Raw genomic sequence first — 26,602 nt, forward strand, 5'->3', positions numbered from 1 at the left:
TATTAGGAGTTATTTTACCCAATTGTATACAAATAAATGTGACAGTCTAAGTGAAATAGATGAATATTTACAAAAATTGTAAATTGCCCAGATTAACAGAAGAGGAAATAGAATACTTAAATAACCCCATTTTAGAAAAAGAAATTGAAGAAACCATACATAAATTCCCTAAGGAAAAAATCCCCAGGGCCAGATGGATTTACAAGTGAATCCTATCAAACATTTAAAGAATAATTAATTCCAGTACTATATAAACTATTTGGAAAGATAGGCCAAGAAGGAATCCTACCAAATTCCTTTTATGACACAAATATAGCGCTGATACCAAAACCAGGAAGAGCCAAAACAGAGTAAGAAAACTATAGACCGATTTCCCTAATGAATATTGATGTAAAAAATTTAAATAAAATATTAGCAAGGAGATTACAGAAATATATCATAAAGATCATACACTATGACCAAGTAAGATTTATACCAGGCATGTATGCCTGGTTCATCATTAGGAAAACTATCAGCATAATTGACCATGTGTATTAACAATTTTGATTTGAGGATCTTTTCCACCCATTAATAGGCCAAGTGACCTGCTTATATCACAAGAAGCCTAAGTTACATGGTGGAAGGAGCTTCCTGACAGGAAAAGGATGTTATGACACAGAAATGCTGAGAGAGAGAGAGAGAGAGAGAGAGAGAGAGAGAGAGAGAGAGAGAGAGGAGAAATATAATATGGCTGCTGGTGGCTGCTAGTGGCTGCCCACGTGATTGTTAGAACTGAACAGGATGACTCAGCTGTACTGTGAGTTTGTTTTGGGGAGGACCCCAGCAGGGTGTCAGAGAGGTTTTGGGATGGCGAGTTTCCAGGTTGTGATATTGTGTGTGGAATGTTTTAGTGCTGTGGTAGACTAGATAAACGGCTTGTGGGATATAGTTCTCTGGTGTCTGAATAAATGGTTTGCTTCTTCTACCTTCTATGTGGAGAGTTTCATATACTTTGCGATACAGAACTACATAGGCATTTTGACAATTATCATCTACATTGTTATTATTGCTTTACTGTTTCACCATATCAATAACAAAACCAACATCAATCGTGTGATTATCTCAACAGATGCAGAAAAAGCTTTTTGACAAAATATAGCACCCATTCCTCTTAAAAACACTAGAAAACATAGGAATAAATGAAGCTTTCCTTAAAATGATAAGTACTATCTATTTAAAACCATCAGCAAGCATTATCTGTAATGAGGATAAGCTAGATGCCTTCCCAGTAAGCTCAGAGGTGATACAAGGATGCCCATTATCACCACTATTATTCGATATTGTACTAGAAATGTTGGCTTTAGCAATAAAAAAAGAAAAAGAAATTGAAGGAATTAGAATAAGCAATGAGGAAACAAAACTACAGATGATGTGATGGTATACTTAGATGGTTGTATTGGCAATAAAGATGGTCTCTTAGCACTTAGTCAACCAAGTGCCCTTGAAGAGTTTTGGCCTTTGTCTCCTTGATTAAATTAGGTAACTAAGGTGGGGCTCCAGGTGGGGCCCATGAAGGGAGGTCTGATTATATCTTTGCTCCCAAGTAGGCCCAAAACCCCTAGCTATTAGGTGCTAAGTCAATGTAGGCATGAAGCCCTCAAGGTCTTAGGGGGAGGTGCTAACTCCAGAGCCAATAGTAAGAGCTTAAGTTCTGGTCACTCAGATAACATTTGATGACTGCTAAAGAGTGCATAAAAAGAGAAGACAGAGCTATTTGCTTAGGGCTCTCACTCTTGGTGGTGTGCTGATGTGGAGACCCTGGGCAGCTGTAGCTAAGAGCCTTCCAGCTTGTAAACCGGATGTTCAAACTTTGTTAAACTCTGGTAACTATGTATTGAGATTTGAATCAGACAAGGTCTGTCTGTTGATGTTTGTAATTTCATTATGTTTGCTCTGAAGTTCAGGGTGCTGGCTTTTCCCCCTGAACTAAGTGAATGATATTTGTATATTCCATTAAATTGAGATTGTTGACCCCTTAACGTTGCTTTCCTTAGTAAAGCAGATCAAAAGAACCTGGGCTTGCAGCATTCTGTGAGCTGGTTGTTGTTGGTTTTTCACCCCCACAGCAGCTGCTAGCTGGATTATTGAAACAATGGTATACTTAGAGAATCCTAAAGAATCAACTAAAAAAGCTAGTTGAGATAAATAACAATGTTAGCAAAGTTGCAGGATATAAAATTAACCTACCTAAATCAGCAGCATTTCGATATATTACTGACAAAGCCCATCAACAAGAGATAGACAGACAAATTCTGGTTAAAATAACTGCAGACAATATAAAATATTTGGGAGTCTATCTGCCAAGACAAACCCAGGAATTATATGAACATAATTACAAAACACTTTCTACACAAATAAAGTAAAATCTAAACAACTGGAAAAATAGCAATTGCTCATGGGTAGGCCAACCCCATATAATAAAAATGACAATTCTACCTAAATTAATTTGCTTATTCAGTGCCATACCAATCAAACTACCAAAAAATTATTTTATAGAGCTAAAAAGAATAATACAAAATTCATCTGGAAGAACAAAAGGTCAAGTATATTAAAGGAATTAATGAAAAAATGCAAAAGAAGATGGCTTATCTATACCAGATCTAAAACTACCTTTTAAAGTGACAATCATCAAAATTATTTGGTACTAGCTGAGAAATAGAGTGGTAGATCAGTGAAATAGATAGTTACACAAGAAACAGTAGTAAATGACCACAGTAATTTTCTGTTTGATAAACCTGAAGACCCCAGCTTCTGGGGTAAGTACTCACTATTTGACAAAAACTTTCAGGAAATCTGGAAAACAGCATGGCAGAAACTACGTATAGACCAAAATCTTACACTGTATACAAAGATGAGGTAAAATGGGACCATTATTTAGACATAAGGGGTAAAACCATAAGCAAATTAGGAGAACAAGGAATAGTTTACCTGTCAGATCTATGGAGTAGGGAAGATTTTATGACCAAACAAGGGATAGAGAGCATTATGAGATATAAAATGGATAATTTTGATTATATTAAATTAAAAAGCATTTGCACAAATAAAACCAATGCAACCAAGATTAGAAGGAAAGCAAAAAGCAGGGAAACAATTTTTATAGCCAGTATCTTTGATTAAGGCCTCATTTCTCAAAAATATAGAGAAACGAGTCAAATTTATAAAAATAGAAGTCATTCCCAATTAACGGTCAAAATAAATGGTCAAAGGATATGAACAAGCAGTTTTCAGATGAAGAAATCAAAGCTATCTCTAGCCATAGGAAAACAAGCTCTGAGAAATGCAAATTAAAACAACTTTGAGGTACCACCTCACACCTATCAGATTGGCTAGTGTGACAGAAAAGGAAAATGATAAATGTTGGAGAAGATGTCGAAAAATTGGGACACTGATGCATTGTTGGTGGTGTTGTGAATTGATACAGCCATCCTGGAGAGCAATTTGGAATTATGCCTGAAGGGCAATCAAACTGTACATACCCTCTGATCTAGCAATACCACTATTAGGTCTGTATCCCAAAGAGATCATCAAAAAGGGGGAAAGACCTACATATACAAAAATATTTATAGCAGCTCTTTTTGTGGTGGCAAAGAATTGGAAATCGAGGGGATGTCTATTAGTTGGGGAATCACTGACTAGGGTATATGAATGTAATGGAATACTATTGTGCTGTAAGAAATGATGAGCAAGTGGATTTCAGTAAAACTTGGAAAGATTTGTATGAAATGATGCAAAGCGAAATGAGCAGAACCAGGAAAATATTGCATACCGTAACAGTAACATTGTGCAATGATCAACTATGATTGACTTAACTCTTCTCAGCAATACAACTATGAATGACCTAGCTTCTCTGATCAAGACAATTACAAAGGACTCATGATGGAAAATGCTATCCACATCAAGAACTGATAGAGTCTGAATGCAGATCAAAGCATACTATTTTCACTTTATTTTTTGTTTTTTTCCTTTAGTTCTATTTCTTCTTTCATGACATGATTAATATGGAAATATTCTTTACATGATTGCACATATATAAACTATATCAAATTGCTTACCATCTTGGAGAGTCGGGGGAAGGAGGGAGAAAATTTGGAACTCCAAGTTTTATAAAAAATTAATGAAAAAAAATCATTAAAGGCCGAATGTTGAGGATTGACTATACCTGTGTGAGGTTGGACAAATCACTTGCCCTCTTTGGGCTTGAGTTCCTTCCTTGTAAAATGAAGCATGCTGGTCTTGCTGGCCTCTGGAGTCCCTTCCAGCTCTTGACTATGCTCCTGTGATCCCTTATAGGATGGACCATTCTCCTTGCCCTGAAGGCAATCCCTGCATCCCTGCAAGTGATCTTGCTGCCCTTCTTCCCAGAGAGTCCTCGGTATATCCTGATTCAGACGGGAGGGGAAGAAGGAGCCGGAAAAGGTTTGGCTTCCCTGAGATATATGTCAGGAGGGCAGAATGCTTTAGGGCTAAGGAGGATTGGACTCTGAGGTTCCTTCCAGCTCTCACCCTCAGGGTTGGGATTGGTTTTCAGAAAACTGAAAGGACATAGTTGTGAGGGGAAGAGCAGATCTGGTTGAAGGTCTCAGGGATATTTTGGTGTGAGTTTGGTTTCAGTGATTGTTCTCTGGTCTATGGGAGAAGGAGGAACTCTATGGGTTCCAGAATTATTTGGGTGCCCTGGCTGTTCACTGCTATAGAGTATTAGAAAGAGCACTCAGCATTCATATCTGAATCATGGACTTCTGAGCTCCACTTAGTTTCTCTTTAGGGAAGAAATCATCCAGAAGGGCACAGGGCATGGGATAGCTTGGCATACTGGATGGAGTGTAGAATTTTAAGCCAGGAAAAACTGAATTCAAAACCTGCCTCAGATACTTTCTAGATCTGTGTCCCTGGGCAAGTCATTTAACCAGTCTGTGCCTCAATTTTCTCACCTTTCAAATGAGGGAGTTGGATAAGGTGACCTCTGCAGCCCCTCCTAGGTCAAAATCTCTAATTTATGATATGATTTCTGTTTGGGGAAGAGATTGATCACATGGACAGAAGGTGACCTGAGACAGTGTAGCTTGGTGCAATGGATAGATTTGCTTGTCTTGCAATCAAGAAGAACTGAGGTAGAACCCCACCTCTGAAACTGCCTACCCAGGGCAAGTCACTTAACCACTCTGCCTCAATTTCCCCTGAGAATGATCACAACACCTACCTATCAGGGTTGTTGTGAAGGGTAAATTAATGAAAAATCATTTATTAAGTGCTCAGACTATGCCAAGAACTGTGCTAAGCAAGGGGGCTACAGAGAGAAGAGAGAGATAGTCCCTGCTTTCAAGGGGCTCACCTTCTTAGTAGGAGGGTCAGCTATAGGGCTGATGGAAAGGCCCTGTGGCTCTCAGGGTTCAGTAGCAGTGAGGATGGCAGGCCTTTTTGGGTTTGGGTCAAATGGTAAGGTCAACACCAAGAAGTGACATAAGTAAGTAAAGCACTTTACATACCTGGGAGCCCTATACAAATGAGCTACTCTCATTATCTCATCTTCATCATGACAAAAGGGGAGGAGTAGGGGCCTGAAGATGTCCCTAATGTTAGCTATGGGTTTGGCCAGCTATAAGGGATTAGAACTATCCCCAAGCTTTCTCCTCTCATTCAACTTTTTAAAGAAATTAATTGATAGTTTTCAAATTGGACTCATTCCCCCTTATAACCCTGTTTTGGCCTCTCTCAGACAGCCATTCCATATAATGGAAATTTTAAAAGGAGATGGGGGGTAAGGAAGGAAGGAAGGAAGGAAGGAAGGAAGGAAGGAAGGAAGGAGGGAAGGAAGGAAGGAAGGAAGGAAGGAAGGAAGGAAGGAAGGGAGGGAGGGAGGGAGGGAGAAAGGAAGGAAGGGAGGAAGGGAGGGAAGAAGAAAGGAAGGAAGGAAGGAGGGAAGGAAGGAAGGAAGGAAGGAAGGAAGGAAGGAAGGAAGAAAGGGAGGGAGGGAGGAAGGGAAGAAGGAGGGAGGGAGGGAGGGAGGGAGGGAGGAAGGAAACTGCAAAATTGGTTAATATAGTTAAAAAGTCTGAAAATAAATGTAATATTCAACACTCCTCTCCCATTCCACTCCTTCGATCCCCATTTGCAGAACTCCCACTTCTCTGGTGCAGTTGGGGGAGGTTTCCTCCCATTGTGTCATCAAGCCAGTTCTTTGTAATTTTGCAAGATTCATCTTCTCTTTCCATTTACATTTCTGTAGTTGTGCACATTGTTTCTTTGGCTCTGCTGATGTTGGTCTGTATCAGTTCATGCAGCTCTATCCATGCTTTTCTGTATTCATCTCTTTTCTTACACTACAGTAATATTCCATTATATCCATGGACCACGATGCGTTTGGCCATCCCCCATGTGATAGCACCTACTTCGCTTCCAGTTTTAAAATGCTGCTATCAATATTTTGTTACATATGAGGCCTGTCTTTTCATCAATCATTTTGTTGGGAAATAGGCCTAGCAACAGAATTCCTGGGTGAAAAGGTATGGACATTTTAGTCATTTGATTTGCATAATCCTAATTGCTTTCCTGTACTCACATTCAGCTTTAAAGACACTGAGAAACTCTGAGAATATTGAGGATGAGGTGGAGGAGATCCTTATGGAGCATGAGGTCGAGAAGGCTGCTGACATAATGTCTGTGGTGAAAATCTTCAGCACAAACTCCCTCAGATGGCAGTTCATTTCCATCATTGTCTTGATGGCTGGCCAGCAGTTTTCAGGAGTCAATGCGGTGGGTAAAGCAGTTAAAGGGAGAATCCTGAGGCCCTGGAGGGAATTAGGAATCAGTTCTATATATAAATCAATATGTGGGAAAATCTTTTTTTGTTTAGTTTTCATTTTCACTCCCAAATTCTTTCCTTCCCTCCACCCCTTCCCCACCTGTTGAGAAGGCAAGAAATATGATATTCCTTATACATATGGACTCATGTAAAATGTATTTCCACATTAGCTGTGTTCCAAAAAAGACAGAAAGGAAAAAAATATATTGCAAACTGCACCCTGAAACCATCTATCTGGAAGTATACAAGGAGTCCTTTGGAGTTGTGGCAAATTACTGTATTGATCAGTTACCAAATCTTTCACAGTTGATCATCCTTATAATACTGTTCTTCCTGTATACAAGGTTCTCCTAGTTCTGCTCATTTCACGTTGCATCAGTTCATCTAAGTCTTCCCAGGTTTTTCTGAAACCATCCCCTTCATCATTTCTTATAGCACAATAGTATTCCATCACAGTCATATACCATAACTTGTTCAGTCATTCCCTAATTGATGAGCATCCCCTCAGTTTCCAGTTCTTTGACACCACAAAAATAGCTGCTATAAATGTTTTTGTACATATAGGTCCCTTTCCTTTTCCTTTGATCTCTTTGGGATGCAGCTCTAGTAGTGGTATTGCTGGATCAAAGGGTACACACAGTTTCATAGCCCTTTGGGCATAGTTCCATATTGTTTTCCAGAATGGTTGGGCAAGTTCACAACTCCACCAACAATGTATTAATATACCTATTCTTATGAATCTATTTGTGGAAAAATCTTAAGATAGAGAAGGGAATCAGCAATCAATGTAGACTTTAAAGCAATGTGTGAAGAAATCTTGAAGCCTAGGAGAGAATTGGGAGGGGGGGTTCAATTCTGTGTATGGGACAACATGTAGAAGAATCTTAAGGCCCACCCAGGAGAGAATTAGGGATCAATGCAGTGCTTGAAGTAACGTGTGGGAGAATCTCAAGGCCTAGGAGAAAAGCTAAGTTTAAAGTCCTATAGACCTGCACATGGGGATAAGAGTTGACATCCTGTTCTTTCAAACATTTCCCACAAAACATTAGGGGCTCAGCGTCAGGATAAATCTGATTGCCTTGGTTGCCAGCTGTGTCACCCCTTCTTCTGCTCACTCTTGCTCCGGCCCCCTCTAATATTACCTGGTCCATGCTTTCTAGGTCTACTACTATGCAACCCAGATTTACAGGACAGCAGGAGTGGTTGAATACAACATCCAGTATATCACAGCGGGGACAGGAGCAGTCAACGTGGTGATGACCGTCGTAGCTGTATGTATATCCCATGTCCCCATGACCTTCCTTTCCATTCTGAAGTCAGTAGCTTTGAAAGAGAGATTCCAAGGGTAATGGGAATGGTGACTCCAAAAGAATGGTGCCCACAAGGGTATTCATTCTAGATATTTTGGGCGAGGAAATTCTCTCTCCTCACTCATACTCCCCCTATAGCCCTCCAAATGCACCTGTTTGCATTCAGTGACACTCCCACATAGTTCCTCTCTTACTCTGTAAAACCAGCTATCCCCAAGACACCTTCCTACATTTGTACATTTCCCCACCCTCCTGTACCTCCTATGGCTTCAGTAATGTGATATATCAGGAGCAACTAGGTGGTGCCATAGTGCATAGGGTGCCAGGCCTAGAGTTAGGAAGCTTCGTCTTCTTGAATTCAAATCTGGCCTCGGATACTTACTAGCTGTGTGACCCTGGGCAAGTCACTTAACCTTGTTTACCTCAATTTCCTCATCTGTAAAATGAGCTGGAGAAGGAAATGGCAAACCTCTTCAGTATCTTTGCAAAGAAAACCCCAAATGGGGTCACAAAGAATTGACCATGACTGGGAAAAAAATGAGGGAACAGCAACAAGGATGTGATGTATCATGTCTCTTGACTGATGTCCTCAAGGTCAACTCTAGGTTCTCCAGCTCTGCAGGGCCCATTCTTCCTTTGTGCTCTAGGAATGGACAAACATTTACTGAATTTATTGAAACTCTTCGGCAGGCATTATTCTAGGCACTGAGGATCCAAATCAAAGATGAAACAGTCCCTGCCCTCAAAGAGCTTACATTGTATCAGGAGGGGCAACATGTCTGTCCACATCAGTGTGTATAAAAGTGGCATATATAAGATAGATACAAAGTACCAGTCACTGTCCCTGGTGCTTGGAAACAAAAGCAACAATGTAACAATAATGTAACAGTCCCTGCCCTCATGGAGCTTCCATTCCATCATGGCAGACAACATAAACATATACACCCGAGACTTTACTACATAAACACAATTTACATATGAAACATACACAAAGTGAATAGATGATTTGGGGTTTTGGGGGGTGGGCTAAAGGCATTAACAGTTGGGAGAGCAGAAAAAGCTTCATGTGACAGGGAGCTTTCGAGCCTTCAGATATGGCACGGCTGTCCAAAATGCCACCTGCAGCCCACAATGCAATTTATGCTGCCCACCTACACTCATAGAAATTTACATAAATGCTTTAGTAAATGAACCTGAGCTACTGCAGAGCTCTCACTAAAATGGCAAAGCAAAATATGTTGTCTATTGTTTCAATAAAAACCTAACTCAGACAGCCCTGGTGTACAGGATCAAAGCTGCAACTAGGAGTTTTTGCATTTGAAGTAAATGGCAGAGAATCCCCCTTAGTGGAGGAGTGGGATTGGGGAGAGACACCCCAGGACTCAGGGGAGATGCCCCTGCTGAGGGGGCATGCTAGGGCAGGGAGAAGAATTTGCTCCAGCTGCCATCTGGTATCTTGCTATCTTAACCAATTCTTGCTACAGTTGCTGGGTTCATTGTTTATTACTGAAGCTAGTCAGCCAATAAGCATTTATTAAGTACCTACTACATGTCAGACGCTGTACTAAGTGCTGGGAATACAAAGAGAGACAAAAACACAGTCCCTATCCCCTGCCCTCAAGGAGCTACTAGAAGACACAACACGCAAATAACTGTCCACACAAGATACATGTGGTCTAAATGGAAGATAAACTGAGGACTGCAAATGGTCTCACCACCCATTAAATTCATTGCCTTCTAAATGTTGGCATCTGGAACAAAACCCTAGTCAATCAGTCTTAGTTATAGTTTGGTCCACAGGTAGCCTGGCATCTGGCATGCCGCCATCAACTCATCCAGCTGCATGGTGGTTGGCAGCCAAGTCATGGTGAAAAAGCCCTTCTTAGTGGTTAAAACAAGAAAAGTTAATTGTTGGCTAGTCTGAGGTTCCTAGTTTTTAGGATTCAAATGCCCAGTAGAGATGGAAATATTCTGAATCACACTGGTCAAACTGATGTCTTGTCCTTGGGATCTAGGCAGATGTTCCCATTTCTTTCTTTTGGAGACTTGTTAGTCTCTCTCTCTCTCTCTCTCTCTCTCTCTCTCCCTCTCCCAGGCTGGAGCATCCACTCATATGCCTGATGCCATTGCTGACTGGCCTGGAAGCTTTAACCTGTTCTGTTTCTGACCTGGACTGCCCTTCATTAGGCAGCCTCTTATTCTCCCACTCTCATCTTGGTGCCAGATTGAGTGTGGACACCCTATCAGCTTTAATCCTACTGCATACAGCTCAGAACTCCTGAGCTCAAGCAATCCCAGCAGCCACACCACACCCAGCCTCCCTCTTGTTCTTTAAGTGGCCATGTTTCCTGGGCCTGTCTTCAAAGTCTCTTGACTCCTCTTCCCAATGTGAAAGAGGCATGCGTGCCATGTGGGTGTGGCACTTCCTGGGCTGCTATATCCTGCTGGGACTAGACCTGCAGATGCTGAGGCTGACCCCAGGGGTGTCCCAGCTTTTGGACCATGACCCTCACTTCTGGTTCTTTCTCCTTTGGGTCTTCATTGTGGAGCTCTTAGGGAGGAGGTTGCTCCTCATAACTGGCTTCGGTACGTGCTTCCCGGCATGTGTGGTGTTAACAGTGGCCCTTTCACTCCAGGCAGGGAGTCATAAGGCCCTGGGTTTGGTTTGGTTTTTTTAAGAGTCTAGGCCTTGCAGAATGGGGCAAAGACACTAATCTTTGCCCAGAAAAAAACACTGTCATTCTTGCTTCCCTCACCTTCCCCTCCATTTTCTCCTCCTAGCTGTGTGACCATGGTCAAGTCCTTTTACCTCTATGGGCCTCAGTTCACTCATCTATAAAAATAAGGGATGGAACTTGGAGACTCCTATGATCCTTTCCTGCTCTAAACCTATGATCCTATGAAACTCTTGGAGCCTTAATTTCCCCATTTATAAAAATATTTTCAAGTCCCTCCTAACTCTGATATTCTGCATTCCAGTGGTTCTCCCAGTCTTCCTTTTTTGTGTCAGACGGACCCTTCCAATCCCAAATCTACTACCATCCTAAGACATCCCAAAGAGGCAGCCTATGGAGAGTCCAGTGGACACTTCTCATATCACTGTCTCTATTGAAAATTATATATAGTCTGTCCAGATCCTACCCCAGGCCAAGCAGTAAGCAGCCCAAGCCCCTGAGCAGGAAAAAGAGCTTTCTCATTTTTATAAGCACTAAGGAATAAAATTCCAGGCTTCCCCTGGACCTTCTCTTCCTTTCCCCTTCCCCATTGCTGAATGACTTTGTTCTGCCATACACCTGATGATGGTGATTTTCTCCCATAGAACACTGTTAAGAGGATGCCTTTTCTCAGCATTGTTTGTGTGATCACCTATATTATAGGGCATGCTATTGGACCTAGTAAGTATCCAAGGAGTGGAATCATTGCTCTCCAGTCAAGGTAACCTGCTAAATCCTTTTGATGTAACTTCTACCATGAGCCCACTGAGTAGTTAGAGGGGACCTTGTTCAGTACATGACAGAGGGTCCTATTAAAAATATGATAGAGGAGCTCATTGAAAATATTCCATAGTGGCCTATAGATCCATGACTGAGGGTACCATTGAGAATGTTATCTTGAGATTGTTACAGAGAGGCCCATTGAGTATGCCATAGAGAGGTCCTTTGAGAACATTACAGAAAGTCTACCATTAATATAAATGCTCAATACTAGGCTGGAACCTTGACATAATGGACAGAGTGCTTCAGGTTCAAATCTCTCCTCCAATGCCTACTAGCTAGGACCAGGATAACTTGCCTCACCTGCCTCAATTTCCTCACCTGTACAACAGGCATAATAAAACCTGTAGGACCTACAACCTGTAGGTTGTTGTAAAGGTCAAATGAGCTAATATATGGAAAATGCAATATAATTATCAGTTTTTTCTCATCATCATCTGACCTATCCTCATCTCACAGAGATGTGGTGCAGAATGATCCAATTAACATAGTGATCTGGTACATGCACCTAGGCGTTTTGAGCCAGGTGATATGCTTTACTGGTTTTGTGGTTGACCATTTGGCTGTCACGTTCTATAGCATCCAACGCTCTTCCGAAAATGCTGTTTTCAAGGAAAAATCTCGCTCTGGCTCATTTGGTGGAGGGCTTTTCCCTATCTGTACCAATGTTCTAAAGCAGAGGTGAGGAACCTGCTGCAGGTTCCTCTCTGCTGTTCTAGAGCCTTCCTTCTCCTCTGACATGGAAATGGAATGACAGGCAAATGAGTCCCACCACCCTGTTCTCATCCATCCATCCTTTCCTTTCCCAGGTCCAATTCCTTCACTGATTATTGCTGAAATCTTCCTGCAGTCCTCCCAGCCAGCTGCATTCATGCTTGGAGGCACTATCCACTGGCTCTCTATGTTCGCTGTGGGGCTACTCTTCCCTCTCATTCGGGTAGGAGGGAAATCGATTGACAAAAACTTCAAGGGTTAAAACTGTCAGTTCAGATACTTTGCATCTAGCACAGTGCCCAGCATGAAACAAGCACTTAAATCAACATTGTATAGAACTGAAATGAGAGGAAATGGATTGGAGCTCTCCTCCTTGTGGGCACACCCTCCAAAATGGAGCCCATCCTTGCTTTGTCATCTGATAGGAGGTGGGGCATTATGTCTTCTAGGCACATACAGCAGCTCATGATGCAAATGCACATAGTTATGGTTAGAGGTGGAAAGCCAAGCACGGGAATCAGTGAAAAGGCCTCATTGGCCAGCACAGGAAGCAAGATGCAAGAAGTCCCATAAGGCAGCCAGATAATAGAGGGCTTTCATTGCCAGGCTGAGAAATTTGTATTTCATCCTAGCAGCAATAGGGAAGTCCTGGACATCTTAGAACAGGGCAGTGACCTAGTCAGACCTGGGTGCCTTAGGAGGAACATTCTGGCAGCTGCATAGAGGCCCACATTTGGGAATTGTTGAGTAAAAGCCAGCTTCTACCTTTGTTTGTGGAGGCAAGGAATTGGAAACTTGGGGTAGAGGGGGTTCTCTTCAATTGGGCCAGAAGGAGACACTGGAATGATCCAGGGCAGTAGTGGTAGCCTCAGGTACAACTGCGGGGCATTGAATAACAATGAGGAAGCAATGGAAGCATAAGGAAAGAAGACAAGAACATTTTGAAAAGCCATTTGTACATGTTTCATCTGTTGTGTAACAGAGTTAAAGTTGTAGTGATTACATCATTTTCCAAATAAACACACAAAATGCAAGTTATAACCAATCATTGGTCAAGTCTGCCAACAGGTCTTCACAAGCAGGTGTTGGCAGGCAAGTGTGTCACAATGTCGGGAAATCCAGCCTGCATCATCAGGAATATGTACATGTAATGATTTGTTTACAATACCATACTCTATGGTTACATGATGCAATATTACATCATCAAAATTTCAATGCAGGAAAAAACCCACAAATTTACAATAAATTCTTAAATTTAAGATGTGTCATTTAAAAAAAATTATATTTTTTGAAATGATGCAAATTTTCAAAAAACAGTTAAAGGACTAAAGAAAGTAGATTTCCAGGGAGGCACTGAGTAAATTTTTTTTTGAAAAGGGGGCGGTAGGCCAAATAAGTTTGGGAACCTCTGAATTGGGCGATGGCTGAGCAAGTTGTGGTATATGAATGTGGAGGAATACTATCGTGCTGTAAGAAATGACCATATATTTGTGTAACCAGAGTTTTGTTTTTCTTGCTTTTGCAATGGATGATGGCAGGGTTGAGGTGAGAGGGAGAAAAGGCGGGTCTTCATTTGAAAAAAAATTAAGAGAGACTGAATATCAGAGCTGTCCCCATTCAAAAAACTCTTGTTACTCCCTATTAAATCCTCTGACTTTTAAAGCCCTTTATAACCTGGACACTTCCTACGTTTCCAGGGTCCTTACACCTTGCAACACTCACCCACTCTCCCAAATACTCTGCAATCCAGTAACATTGACCTCCTTGCTGTTCCTCTAATAAGATACTCCACTTCTCTGGGACTTTTCTCAGGTTGTCCCCCAAGCGTGAAATATTGCCTTTCCTAATCTCCAGCCATCTCCTGCCTTCCCTGCCTTTCTTCAAGTCCCTGCTAAAACCCTGGTTTCTCTAGGATGCCTTTCCTATTCTCCTTTCATTCTTATACCTTCCCTCTAAGATTATCTCAAATTTTTCCTGTATATACCTTGTTTGTTTTATTCTCCCATTGTCTCCCCATTATACTGTGAGTACCTTGAGAGTAGAGACTATCTTTTGCCTTTTTCTGTCTCCCCAGTTTAACCCAGTGTCTGGCACATAGTAGGTGCTCAATAAATGCTTGATGAAATTTGCAATTATGCCCAAAGGGCTATACAATCCCTTTGATCCAGCAATACTACTACTACTACTAGGTCTGTATCCCAAAAAGATCATAAAAAAGGGAAAAGGACTCACATGTACAAAAAGATTTATAGCAGCTCTTTTTGTGGTGGCAAAGAATTGGAAACTGAGAGGATGCTAATCAATTGGGGAATGGTTGAACAAGTTGTGGTATGTGAATGTAATGGGATACTTTTGTTCCATAAGAAATGATGAGCAGGTGGCTTTCAGAAAAACCTGGAAAGATTTACATGAACTGATACTGAGTGAAGTGAGCAGAACCAGGAGAACATTGTATACAGCAACAGCAATATTGTTTAATGACCAACGAGAGGCCACATGTGGCCCTCTAGGTCCTCAGGTGTGGCCCTTTGACTGAATCCAAACTTCACAGGACAAATCCCCTTAATAAAAGGATTATTCATATCATATAATATAATATACAATAATACACAATTTAAATGTAATAAATATAATATTATATATATGCATACTATATATTATATAAAATTATATATTGTATATATCATATTAAAATACATACAATATGTTATATATTATACATGTATTATATGCAATATTATATATAATAATGTATAATTTTAATATATTATATTATATTCATATCATATAATATAATATACAATAATACACAATTTAAATGTAATAAATATAATATTATATATTATGCATACTATATATTATATAAAATTATATATTGTATATATCATATTAAAATACATACAATATGTTATATATTATACATGTATTATATGCAATATTATATATAATAATGTATAATTTTAATATATTATATTATATTAATAATCCTTTTATTAAGGGGATTTGTTCTGTGAAGTTTGGATTCAGTCAAAGGGCCACACCTGAGGACCTAGAGGGCCACGTGTGGCCTCAAGGCTGGAAGTTCCCCACCCCACCCAAAACTTACCTCTTTTCTGCAATGCAATGATCTAAGACAATTCCAAAAGACTCATGATGGAAAATGCTATCTACTTCCCGAAAAAGAACTATGGAGTCTGAATGCAGATCGAAGCATACTATTTACTGTCTTTTTTTCTTTCTCACGGCTTTTTCCTTTTGTTCTGATTCTTCTTTCACAACATGACTAATGTGGAAATATGTTTAATATGATTGATTGTTCACGTATAGCCTATATCAGATTGCATGCCATCTTGGGAAGGGGGGAAGGAGAGGAAGGAGGAAAAATTTAGAACTCAAAATCTTATAAAAGTAAATGTTGAAAACTAAATTTTTAAAAATCTAAATAAATAAATAAATGCTTTCTCATTTGTTTGACTTCACTTCTATCCCCACAGAAAGGTCTTGGTGCCTTCAGCTTCCTCATCTTTGCTGGGGTATGTCTCTTCACCGCACTTTATTCCTACTACATCATCCCAGAGACCAAGTCTAAGACATTTGTGGAAATCAACCAGATTTTTGCCAAGATTAATAAGATGTCAGAAATTCAGCCAGAGAAAGAGAAATCTTCCAGCTTCTATCCTCCCACTATTCCGTAGCTGTGCATTTTTACCTGGCCTCCACTAGTCTGTTCCTTTTACTTTTCTAGCTGTTCCAGAAATAGGCCTGCTTTTGCGCAGACTATTGGTCAAACCTCCAGGTACCTCTGGCAAACTGGGAATATCCATTAACTCTTGGGTGAAAATTCTGAAAAGACTGAGATCTTCCTTTGGGTCAGGCACCCACTGGGTCCAAGTCAGGACTCATAGCAGTGCTTCAGCCTGGCCTGGACAACAGCCCCTTTGGAATACTATAATATATAATATATTGTTTGTAATACTTTTATATTCAAAACAGTCACCATGACAGGATTACAGGAGCAAAGTCTGGGGACCTCTAGGGATCACTTTTAGAAAATGAGATGTCATAAATACAAAACACACTGAGGCAGATTGATGGGTATGGATACTTCAACCAAATGAAAGCACAGAGAAAGGGTTGAAAGGGACCTGTTCTAACCTTAATCCTACATGCTATTTGTTAAGGAGAACTCTCGTTGTTTCTATGTACTCATTAAAGGAGATGATTATTTTGTGTCGAGACACACTTCTTTCTTATAAATGGTCATTGGCCTGTAATGGGTCTGTGATCTCGCCGACTCTGGAGTGGCCCACCTCTGCTGTTATTAGGGAACTGAGCTACCCTTTGGTTTTTTATTTGTTTTGGGGGTTTTTTTGGAGGGGGGAAGGCAGGATAATTGGGCTTAGTTGACTTGCCCAAGGTCACACAGCTAGTAATTGTGTCAAATGTCTGAGGCCGGATTTGAACTCAAGTCCTTCTGACTCCAGGGCCGGTGCTCTACTCACTGAGCCACCTAGCTGCCCCTTTACCCTTTGTTTTCAATATTGCATTTCTTTGATTATATGATATGTTTTACACTTCTCCTGTGCACATCCTGGTCTGTGACATGTCGATGCCCACCAGGAACCTTGCCATGGTCCTTGAATTCGGTTCTTCAGTAACTGGACTATTCCATGACATGTAGCCATATGAAAACAACAGAGGAATGTTGGTATTGAAGGGATAGTTAAACAGGGCCTTTAAAGGCTTCAACAAAAATCTTTGGGTCATTAACAGAACTCAGTAATTTTCCAAAGGAAATCAATGTCAATTTCCTCTTCCTGTTCAAGTCCAGGCCAAGTTAATTGTCCATTTTCAGTGTCTATCTAAGACTAAGCTCCTTGAGGGTAGGAAATTGTTTGTTTTTGTAGCCCCAGGATTTAGCAACATGCCTGAAACATAGTAGGCCCATAATGATTTCTTGCAGTTTAAATTAAATGGAATTGAATTCAGGTAGGTATGGTGGAGTTAGAAAAACTGGGTTCAAATTCTGGTTTTGCCACTTACTACCTTTCACTTCCCTGTGCCTCAGTTTCCACATTTGTGAAATGAAAGTGCTTTGTAATGGTAAGTAAAAAATGTCAGTCATTATTATCTCTACAGATCCCAGAATATGGAATATTTGAGAATGTTTGTAAAGGTAAGTAATTCCAGAGTGGGACTGAATATAGTAAGAGGTAAGCTCCTTGGGGGCAGGGGCTGTATCATTTTTGTCTCCAGTGTCAAACACAGGGCCTGTCACATAGTGGAAGGAGGAGGAGATAGACAGGTATTTCTACTGACACAGGGAACTCTCAGTGAGGGAGCTCCCTTTACCAATGTAAATGGGCTCATTCGCCACAACTAATATTCTTTTTTTAATTTATTTTTTATTTTTAGTTTACACCACTCAGTTCTACAATTTTTTGAGTTCCAAATTTTCACTCCCTCCCTGCAACTAATATTCTTAGAGGGTTGCTTTGGCTGTGAGGTTAAGTGACTGACTTGCCTAGGGTTACACAGTCAAGTTTATATCAATGGTCTTCCTGGCTCTGCACCCAGTTCTCTGTCCAGTATACTCTTCTGCCTTTCAGAATTTATTAAATGCTTGTTGATCGAGTTGATTACACATTTCTCCAACAACAGAATTAGGCACCAATAGAGTGTTCAGAAGCAGTCTTGAGAAATAATACATTGAGAGTGTCAGCCCCATGTTATGATGGACATTGGCTTTGAATTTTACAGTGGTGGGGGGAAAGGTCAGAGAGAACAAAATGGGGAGATTTTCAGGAAGGTTTCAAGTCAACAAGCATTTATCAAGCACCTACTTCAAGCCAGGCACTGGCGATACAAAGACAGACAAATATACTCCCTGCCCCCAAAGAGTTTATAGTCTAAGTGGGGAGAGAACAAGCAAACAACTTGTCCCAGGCCTGGGATGACAGGCTCATACTCTTGAGGAAGAAAGCTTAGAGACTTCTCTATGACCACATGGCCCAACAAATACATAGTTTCACTTTTCATGAACGTTGTGAAAAGTGTCCTTGCTCAGGTATGGAATGGACTAATGACCTCCAAAGTCCTTCCTAGCTCTGGGATTCTGGGGGTCTAGGCTTCTATGTCTTACTTAGGGGATCTCTAAGGTCCTTTCCAACTAGAGCCCTATAACCCTGTGATGTCCTCCTACTCCTCATAGGGTCTCCTAAAGAATCTCAGAGTTGGAAATAACCCCAGAAGCTAGCCAATCCAATTTATAGCAGAGTAAGAAAACCCGCAGTGATCGTACAGGTTCTGGTTGAAGATTACTAGTGAGAGGCCTAGATTCTGATGAGGTCAAAGACAGAGAAGGACTCATAAATACAAAAAATACTGATAGCAGCTCTTAATTCAAAATTTAATTTAATTTTTTCTCACCTTTTAAGTTCTGAACTGTCTGACTCCCTCCCTCCCCACAGTAGAGAAGGCCACTATTTCATACATTTCACACTGTTTATTTTATACATAATACCTCACACTCTTGCTCTAGAGATCAAGAAAAAATTTTTTTTTAAATTTAGTATCTATTAAGCTGTGTGTATATGTGGGTATATGTGTACACATACCTGTGTATGTGTGTATGTGTGTACTGTGTATGTGTATATATGTATATATATACATGTGTATATATGTTTATATGTGAATGAATATACGTAAAACCGTACTATGCATATTTCTATTTATCAGTTCTTCCTCTGAGATGGATAGCATCTTTCTCCATAGGACCTTTGTGGCTGATTTGAGTGTTTATAGTACTCAGAATAACTCAGCCGTTCACACTCTTCGAACAATACTGCTATTCCTGTATACAATGCTCTTTTGGTTCTGCCCATTTCATTCTTTGTTATTTCATGCAAGTCTTTCCATGCTTTTCTCAAGTCAACCTGCTCATCATTTCTCACAGCACTGTAGTATTCCATCACAATCATGCACCACAACTTGTTTAGCCATTCCCCAATTGATGGCCATCCCCTCAATTTCCAGTTCTTTGTCACCACAAAGAGAGCTGCTCTCAATGTTTTAGGACATTTAGATTCTTTTTCTTTTTCCCTGATCACCCCAGGAAATAGACCTGATAGTCGTATTGCTAGGTCACAGTTTGATTGGGCATAATTCCAAATTACTCTCCAAAATGGTTGCTGCACCAGCAGTCTAGCAGTGTATTAGTGTCCCAATTTCTCCACAGCCCCTCTAGCATTTGTCATTTTCCCTTTCTATTATTTCAACTAATCTGATAGGAGTGAGATAACATCTCGAAGTTGTTTTAATTTGCATTTCTCTAATCAGTAGTGATTCGTAGCATTTTTATATATGACTATACATAGCTTTGATTCTTCTTGCAAAATTGCCACTCACATCCTTTGACCATTTATCAGTTGGGTAATGACTCCTGTTCTTATAAATTTGACAAAGTTCTCTATGTATCTGAGATATGAGACCTTCATCCAAGAAACTGTCTATAAATCTCCTCCCCCAATTTTCTGCTTTCATTCTAATCTTGGCTACATTGGTTTTATTTGTACAAAATCTTTTTAATTTAGTGTAATCAAAATTATCCATTTTATATTTTACACTGTTCTCTATCACATTTATTCATAAATTCTCCTATTCGTAAGTCTGATAGTTAATATGCTCCATGTTCTAATTTACTTATGATATCTCCCTTTACATCTAGATCATGTATCCATTTTGACCTTATCTTGGTAAAAGGTTTTAAGATACTGGTCTTTGCTCAATTTCTGCCACACTGCTCTTCAGTTTTCCTAATAATTTTTTACCAAATAGTGAATTTTATCCCAAAAGCTTACGTGTTTATATTTGTCAAACACAAGGTTGTTATAATAATTTACTACTGTGTATTATGTGTCTAGTTTATTCTACTGATGTGCCTTCCTATTTCTTAGCCAAAGCGAGATAGTTTTGATAATTATTGCCTAATAACAGGGTGTAAAATCTAGTACTTCTAAACTTCTCTCCTTTACATTTTGGAATTGATTCATGGAAGACATTGGTAAAGGACCGCATAGCATGGCATGCCTGCATTAAGGAAAGTGCTGTGCTCTATGCATGGAGCAGAATTGCAGTAGTTCAAAAGAAACGTGAAATGTGCAAATTTAGAGACAACTCCACTCCAAACGTTCATATGGATTATTTGTGCCCAACCTATTGTAGTGCCTTCTGAGCTTATATTGGTCTGATCAGCCACAGTCAGACACCCTGTATACTGACTCCAACATAGTAATGTCACTTTGGTCCTCTTTAAGAGTGAAAGACAACCACCAACAAACCAAATTTAATAGCTCTTTATGTAATGGCAAAGAATTGGAAACTAATGGGGTTGCCTATCAATTGATGGGCTGGACAAGTTGTAGCATACAAATGAAATGGAATCCTGATGTACTGTAAGAAATGATGAAGGGGAGGAGATGCCTATCCACTTGGGAATGGCTGAACAAGTTATGATATATGATTGTGATGGAATATTATTGTGCTATAAGAAATGACAAGCAGGATGGTTTCAGAAAAAACCTGAGAAGACTTACATGAACTGATGCAAAGTGAAGTGAGCAGAACCAGGAGAACATTGTATGCAGTAACTGCAATATTGTATGGTGTTCAACTGCAAATGTAACACAATGATCCAAAACAATTCCAGAGGACCATGATGAAAAATGCAATCCACCTCCCAGAAAGAACTGAGAGTCTGAATGCAGATTAAAGCATCCTTTTTTCACTTTAGTTTGGAGGGTGTTTTTGTCTGTGTTTTCTTTCACTTCATAGCTAATATGGAAATATGTTTTGCATGACTGCACATGTATAGTCTATATCAAATTGTTTGCCTTCTCAGGGAAGGGAGAGGGGAGAGAGAGAACTTGAAACTCAGATTTTAAAAAATATATTAAAATTGCTTTTACATGTAATTGTGAAAAATAAAATACTATTTTTTTTTAAAAAAAGAGGAGAGCAGTTGAGCATAATTTTCCAGGCAAGGAGATGGACATTCAATGAAATAAGGGAATTCCAGACCTTCCTGATGAAAGGGCCAGAGCTCAACAGAAAATTTAATCTCCAAATACAAAACACAAGAGAGACATAAAAAGGTAAATGGGGGGTGGGGGGAAACCCCAGTTAATCAATAAGGGTAATTAATTACATTCTTACATAGGATTCCTTTGTTTATATTTGATATATATATATATATATATATATGTCAATCTTGAGAATAGTATACTTATTATGACAATTGAAAGAGATATGATAGACTGTAGGTATCACTATAAAATAATCAACGTAATGATAAAAAATATATTAAGAGATATAAGGGGATGGTTCCGGGAGAAGAGGTAAGGAGGTAGTAGAAAAGGGTAATTTACGTCACATGAAGAGGCACAAAAACATATTGTAGTAGATGGAAAGAAGGGAGGGAGAAGAACAGTATTTGAGCTTTACTCTCATCGGATTTGGTTGAAGAAGGGAATAACATACACTGATAAGTATAGAAATCTAACTTGTGCTACAGGCAGTAGGAGGGGAAAGGGAAAATAAAGGGAGAGGGTTGGCCAGGAGGAAGGGAAGAAGTAGCAAGTGGAAGATGGTAAGATAAGGGAGGAGAATCAAGAGGGAGGGTAAACTGAGGAAGGTGGCAATCAAAAGCAAAATTTTGTTGAGGAGTGGAAGGGGAAAGGGAGAAATAAAAGCATAAATGGGGGAAATAGGATGGAGAAAAAGACACAGATAGTAATCATAACTGTGAATGTGAATGGGATGAAGTCTCCCATGAAACAGAAATAGATAGCAGAATGGATTAAAAACCATAATCCTACAATATACTGTTTACAAGAAACACATTTGAAACAGGTGGATACATACAGGGTAAAGGTAAAAGGCTGGAGTAGAATATATTGTGCTTCAGCTAAAGTAAAAAAAGCAGGGGTAGCAATCTTAATCTCAGACCAAGCAAAAGCAAAGATAGATCTAATTAAAAGAAATACACAAGAACACTACTCCCTGCTAAAAGGCACCATAAAAAATGAAGCAATATCATTATTTAACATATATGCACCAAGTGGTATGGCATGCAGATTCTTAGAGGAGAGGTTAAGGGAGTTACAGGAAGAAATAGATAGCAAAACTATAATAATGGGAGACCTCAACCTCCCCCTCTCTGAACTTGATAAATCTAACCTCAAAATAAACAAGAAAGAAGTTAAGGAGGTGAACAGAATTTTAGAAAAGGCAGATATGATAGACCTCTGCAGAAAACTGAATGGGGATAAAAAGGAATGTACTTTTTTCTCGAGGTACATGACACATACTCAAAAATTGACCATGTACTAGGGCATAAAAACCTCACAATCCAGTGCAGAAAGGCAGAAGTAGTCAAAGCATCCTTTTCACATCATGGTGCAACAAAAACTATTTGTAATAAAGAACCATGGAAAAATAAGCTAAAAATTGATAGGAAACTAAATAATCAAATTCTAAAGAATGAGTGGGCCAAAGAACAAATCAGATAAACAATTAATAACTTCATTCAAGAGAACGACAATAATGAGACAACACACCCAAACTTATGGGATGCAGCAAAAGCAGTTCTAAGGGGAAGTTTTAAATCTCTAAATGCCTACATGAATAAAATAGAGAAAAAGGAGATCAATGAATTGGGCAAGCAACTGAAAAAGCTAGAAAAAGAACAAATTGAAAATCCCCAATTAAATACCAAATTAGAAATACTGAAAATCAAAGGAGAGATTAATAAAATTGAAACCAAGAAAACTATTGAATTAATAAATAAAACAAAGGGCTGGTTTTATGAAAAAACAATAAAATTGATAAACCTTTCGTCAATTTGATTAAAAAAAAAGAAAGAAGAAAATCAAATTACCAGCATCAAAAACGAAAAGGGTAAATTCATCTCCAATGAAGAGGAAACTAAAACAATAATTAGGAATTATTTTACCCAGTTGTATGCCCATAAATTTGACAGCCTTAAAGAGATGGATGTATATCTACAAAAATATAAATTGCCCAGGTTTAACAGAAGAGGAAGTAAAATTCCTAAATAACCACATCTCACAAAAAGAAATTGAGCAAGCCATCAATGAACTCCCCAGGAAAAAATCTCCAGGGCCAGATGGTTTTACATGTGAATTTTAACAAACATTTAAAGAACAATTAATTCCTATACTTTATAAATTATTTGGGAAAGTAGGCGAAGGAGGAACCCTACCAAATTCTTTTTATGACACAAATATGGTGCTAATACCCAAACCAGAAAAAGTCAAAACAGAGAAAAAAAATTATAGACCAACTTGCCTAATGAATATTGATGCAAAAATTTGAAATGAAATATTAGCAAAAACATTGCAGCAACTTATCACCAGAATAATACACTATGACCTGGTAGGATTTATTCCAGGAATGTAAGGCTGGTTCAATATTAGGAAAACTATGAGCATAATTGATCATGTCAACAACAAAACTAGCAGAAAACACTAGAAAGCATAGAAATAAATGGAGCCTTCCTTAAAATTATAAATAGCATCTACCTAAAACCATCAACAAGCATTATTTGTAATGGGGTTAAGCTAGATGCATACCCAATAAGATCAGAGGTGAAACAAGGATGTCCATTATCATCCCTACTATTCAATTTGCTACTAGAAATCTTAGCTGCGGCAAAAAGAGAAGAAAAAGAAATTGAAGGAATTAGAATAGGCAAAGAAAAAACTAAACTATCACTTTTTGCAGATGATATGATGATTTACTTAGAGAATCCTAGAACCAAGTAAAAAATTACTTAAAATAATAAACAACTTTAGCAAAGTTGCAGGATATAAAATAAACCCACATAAATCCTCAGCATTCCTATACATTACTAACAAAGCCCAGCAGCAAGAGATAGAAAGAGAAATTCCATTCAAAGTAACTGTAGACACTATAAAATATTTGGGAGTCTATCTGCCAAGACAAACCCAGGGCCTATATGAACATAATTATGAAACACTTTCACACAAATAAAGTTAGATCTAAATAAATGGAAAAATATCAGTTGCTTATGGTTAGGCCAATCTAATATAATAAAAATGACAATTTTACCTAAATTAATTTATTTGTTCGGTACCATACCAATTGAACTACCAAAAAATTATTTTACAGAGCTGGATAAAATAATAACAAAATTCATATGGAAGAACAAGAGGTCCAGAATATCTAGGGAATTAATGAAAAGAAATGCTAGGGAAGGTGGCCTAGCCATACCAGATATTAAACTGTACTATAAGGCAGCAGTCATCAAAACTGCCTGGTACTGGCTATGAAACAATCATGGATCAGTGGAATAGGATAGGTACACAAGACGCAGTAGTCAACAACTATAGCAATCTACACTTTGATAAACCCAAAGAATCCAGCTTCTGGGCTAAGAATTCACTATTCCACAAAAACTGCTGGGAAAATTGGAAAATGGTAGGGCAGAAAGTGGGCATAGACCAATATCTTACACAATATACCAAAATAAAGTCAAAATGGATCATAATTTAGGAATAAAGGCTGACACTATAAGCAAGTATGACCAGAATGGCCTTTGTTTTCTTTGGGTGGCTCAGTTTATCTTGTTGGGTGCTAGGCCTGGTGCTCCTTTTCCAGGGCATGAAGCCCAGAGACCCATGCTTGTGAGCAGAGAAGTTCCTGTGTGATGAGTCATGGGGCTGGCTGAGGGGAGGTGTTGACTCCAGAGCCACGCCCTATTGGGTGTTAACCTAGGGGAAGGGGCCAACTCAAGAACCAATTGGCCCTGGTCATTCAGGCGGCACTTGATGATGTCAAAAACTCTATAAGAGGGGAGGAGACGGCTTGAAGATTCCTCTTTCCTTTTCCAGTTGGCACGGGAGCAGTGGCAAGCATGACTCTGGGCCAGCCCTTGCTCTCAAGCTGAGCCCAGATGTTGGTAACTATGAATTGTATTGGATCTGTCTGTTGATATTTGTAATTCATTTGTATTTTGTTTTGAAGTTCAGGGTGCTGGTTCATTTCCCCCAAACTAAATGAATGTTCTGAACCTCAGGGTGCTGGCTTTTTCCCCTGAAGTAAGTGAATGAATCTGTATTTGGTCTGTCTCTTGATGCTTGTCTGTATGCTCTGCTGAACTAACTGAATGCTAACTGAATGCTAGTGTTTTTCCCCTGAACTAAATGAATGTTGTCTGTATGCTAACTGAATGCTAGATTAAAGTAAGCTGGTCAACCCCTTCACCATTCTTTCCTTGTTTAAGCAGATAAAAAGAACCTGTGCTTTCCCAGCATGCCAGTAGCCTCCTGGGTGCTGGCTGTGGGGGGATCTTACACCCCATCAGGAGCTGCTAGCCGGATTATTAAAACAGCAAGTTGGGAGAGCGAGGAATAGTTTACCTATCAGATTTATGGGAAAGCAAAGAATTCATGACACAACAAGAGATAGAGAGCATTACAAAAAGCAAAATGGGTAATTTTGATTATGGTAAATTGAAATGTTTTTGTATAAAAAAAGCCAGCGCAACAAAGAATAGGAGAGAACCAGAAAATTGGGAGAAAATCTTTACAACTAGTGTCTCTGATAAAGGCCTCATCTCCAAGATATACAGGGAAATGAGCCAAATTTATAGGAATAGAAGTCATTCCCCAATTGAGAAATGGTCAAAGGATATGAACAAGCAGTTTTCAGAGGAAGAAATTAAAGATATCTATAGGCATATGAAAATATGCTCTAAATCACTATTGATTAGAGAGATGCAAATCCAAACAATTCTTAGACACCACATCTCTCTTGTCAGATTGGCTAAAATGAAAAAACAGGAAAATGATAAATGCTGGAGAGGATGTGGGAAAATTGGAACACTGTTACATTGCTGGTGGAGTTGTGAACTGATCCAGCTATACTGGAGAGCAATTTGGAACTATGCCCAAAGGGCTATAAAAATGTGCATACCCTTTGACCCACCAATACCACTTCTAGGGCTGTATGCCAAAGAGATCACAAAAGTGGGAAATGGACCAGTACGTGCAAAAAGACTTATAGTAGCTCTTTTTGTGGTAGCAAAGAATTGGAAATCAAGGGGATGGCCATCAATTGGCGAATGGCTGAATGAGTTGTGGTATATGAATGTAATGGAATACTATTGTGCTATAAGAAAAGGGGATGATATGGACTTCATA

The 26,602-nt window shown here is 39.3% G+C and overlaps 1 protein-coding gene across 1 annotated transcript in view; it reads left to right on the forward strand.

Moving 5' to 3' along the window:
- Window positions 1-16,054, forward strand: part of LOC118836301 (solute carrier family 2, facilitated glucose transporter member 5-like) — a 50,896-nt gene extending 34,842 nt beyond the window's left edge. The window contains exons 6-12 of the mRNA XM_036743632.1: window positions 4,330-4,455; window positions 6,605-6,792; window positions 8,002-8,111; window positions 10,685-10,787; window positions 11,471-11,546; window positions 12,455-12,582; window positions 15,854-16,054. Of these exons, the coding sequence (XP_036599527.1) occupies window positions 4,330-4,455; window positions 6,605-6,792; window positions 8,002-8,111; window positions 10,685-10,787; window positions 11,471-11,546; window positions 12,455-12,582; window positions 15,854-16,054 (932 nt within the window). The remainder of the gene's footprint in view (window positions 1-4,329; window positions 4,456-6,604; window positions 6,793-8,001; window positions 8,112-10,684; window positions 10,788-11,470; window positions 11,547-12,454; window positions 12,583-15,853) is intronic.
- Window positions 16,055-26,602: the final 10,548 nt, after the last annotated feature.

This window comes from Trichosurus vulpecula, chromosome 2 (genome assembly GCF_011100635.1).
Source record: "Trichosurus vulpecula isolate mTriVul1 chromosome 2, mTriVul1.pri, whole genome shotgun sequence".
Taxonomy (NCBI): Eukaryota; Metazoa; Chordata; class Mammalia; order Diprotodontia; family Phalangeridae; genus Trichosurus; species Trichosurus vulpecula.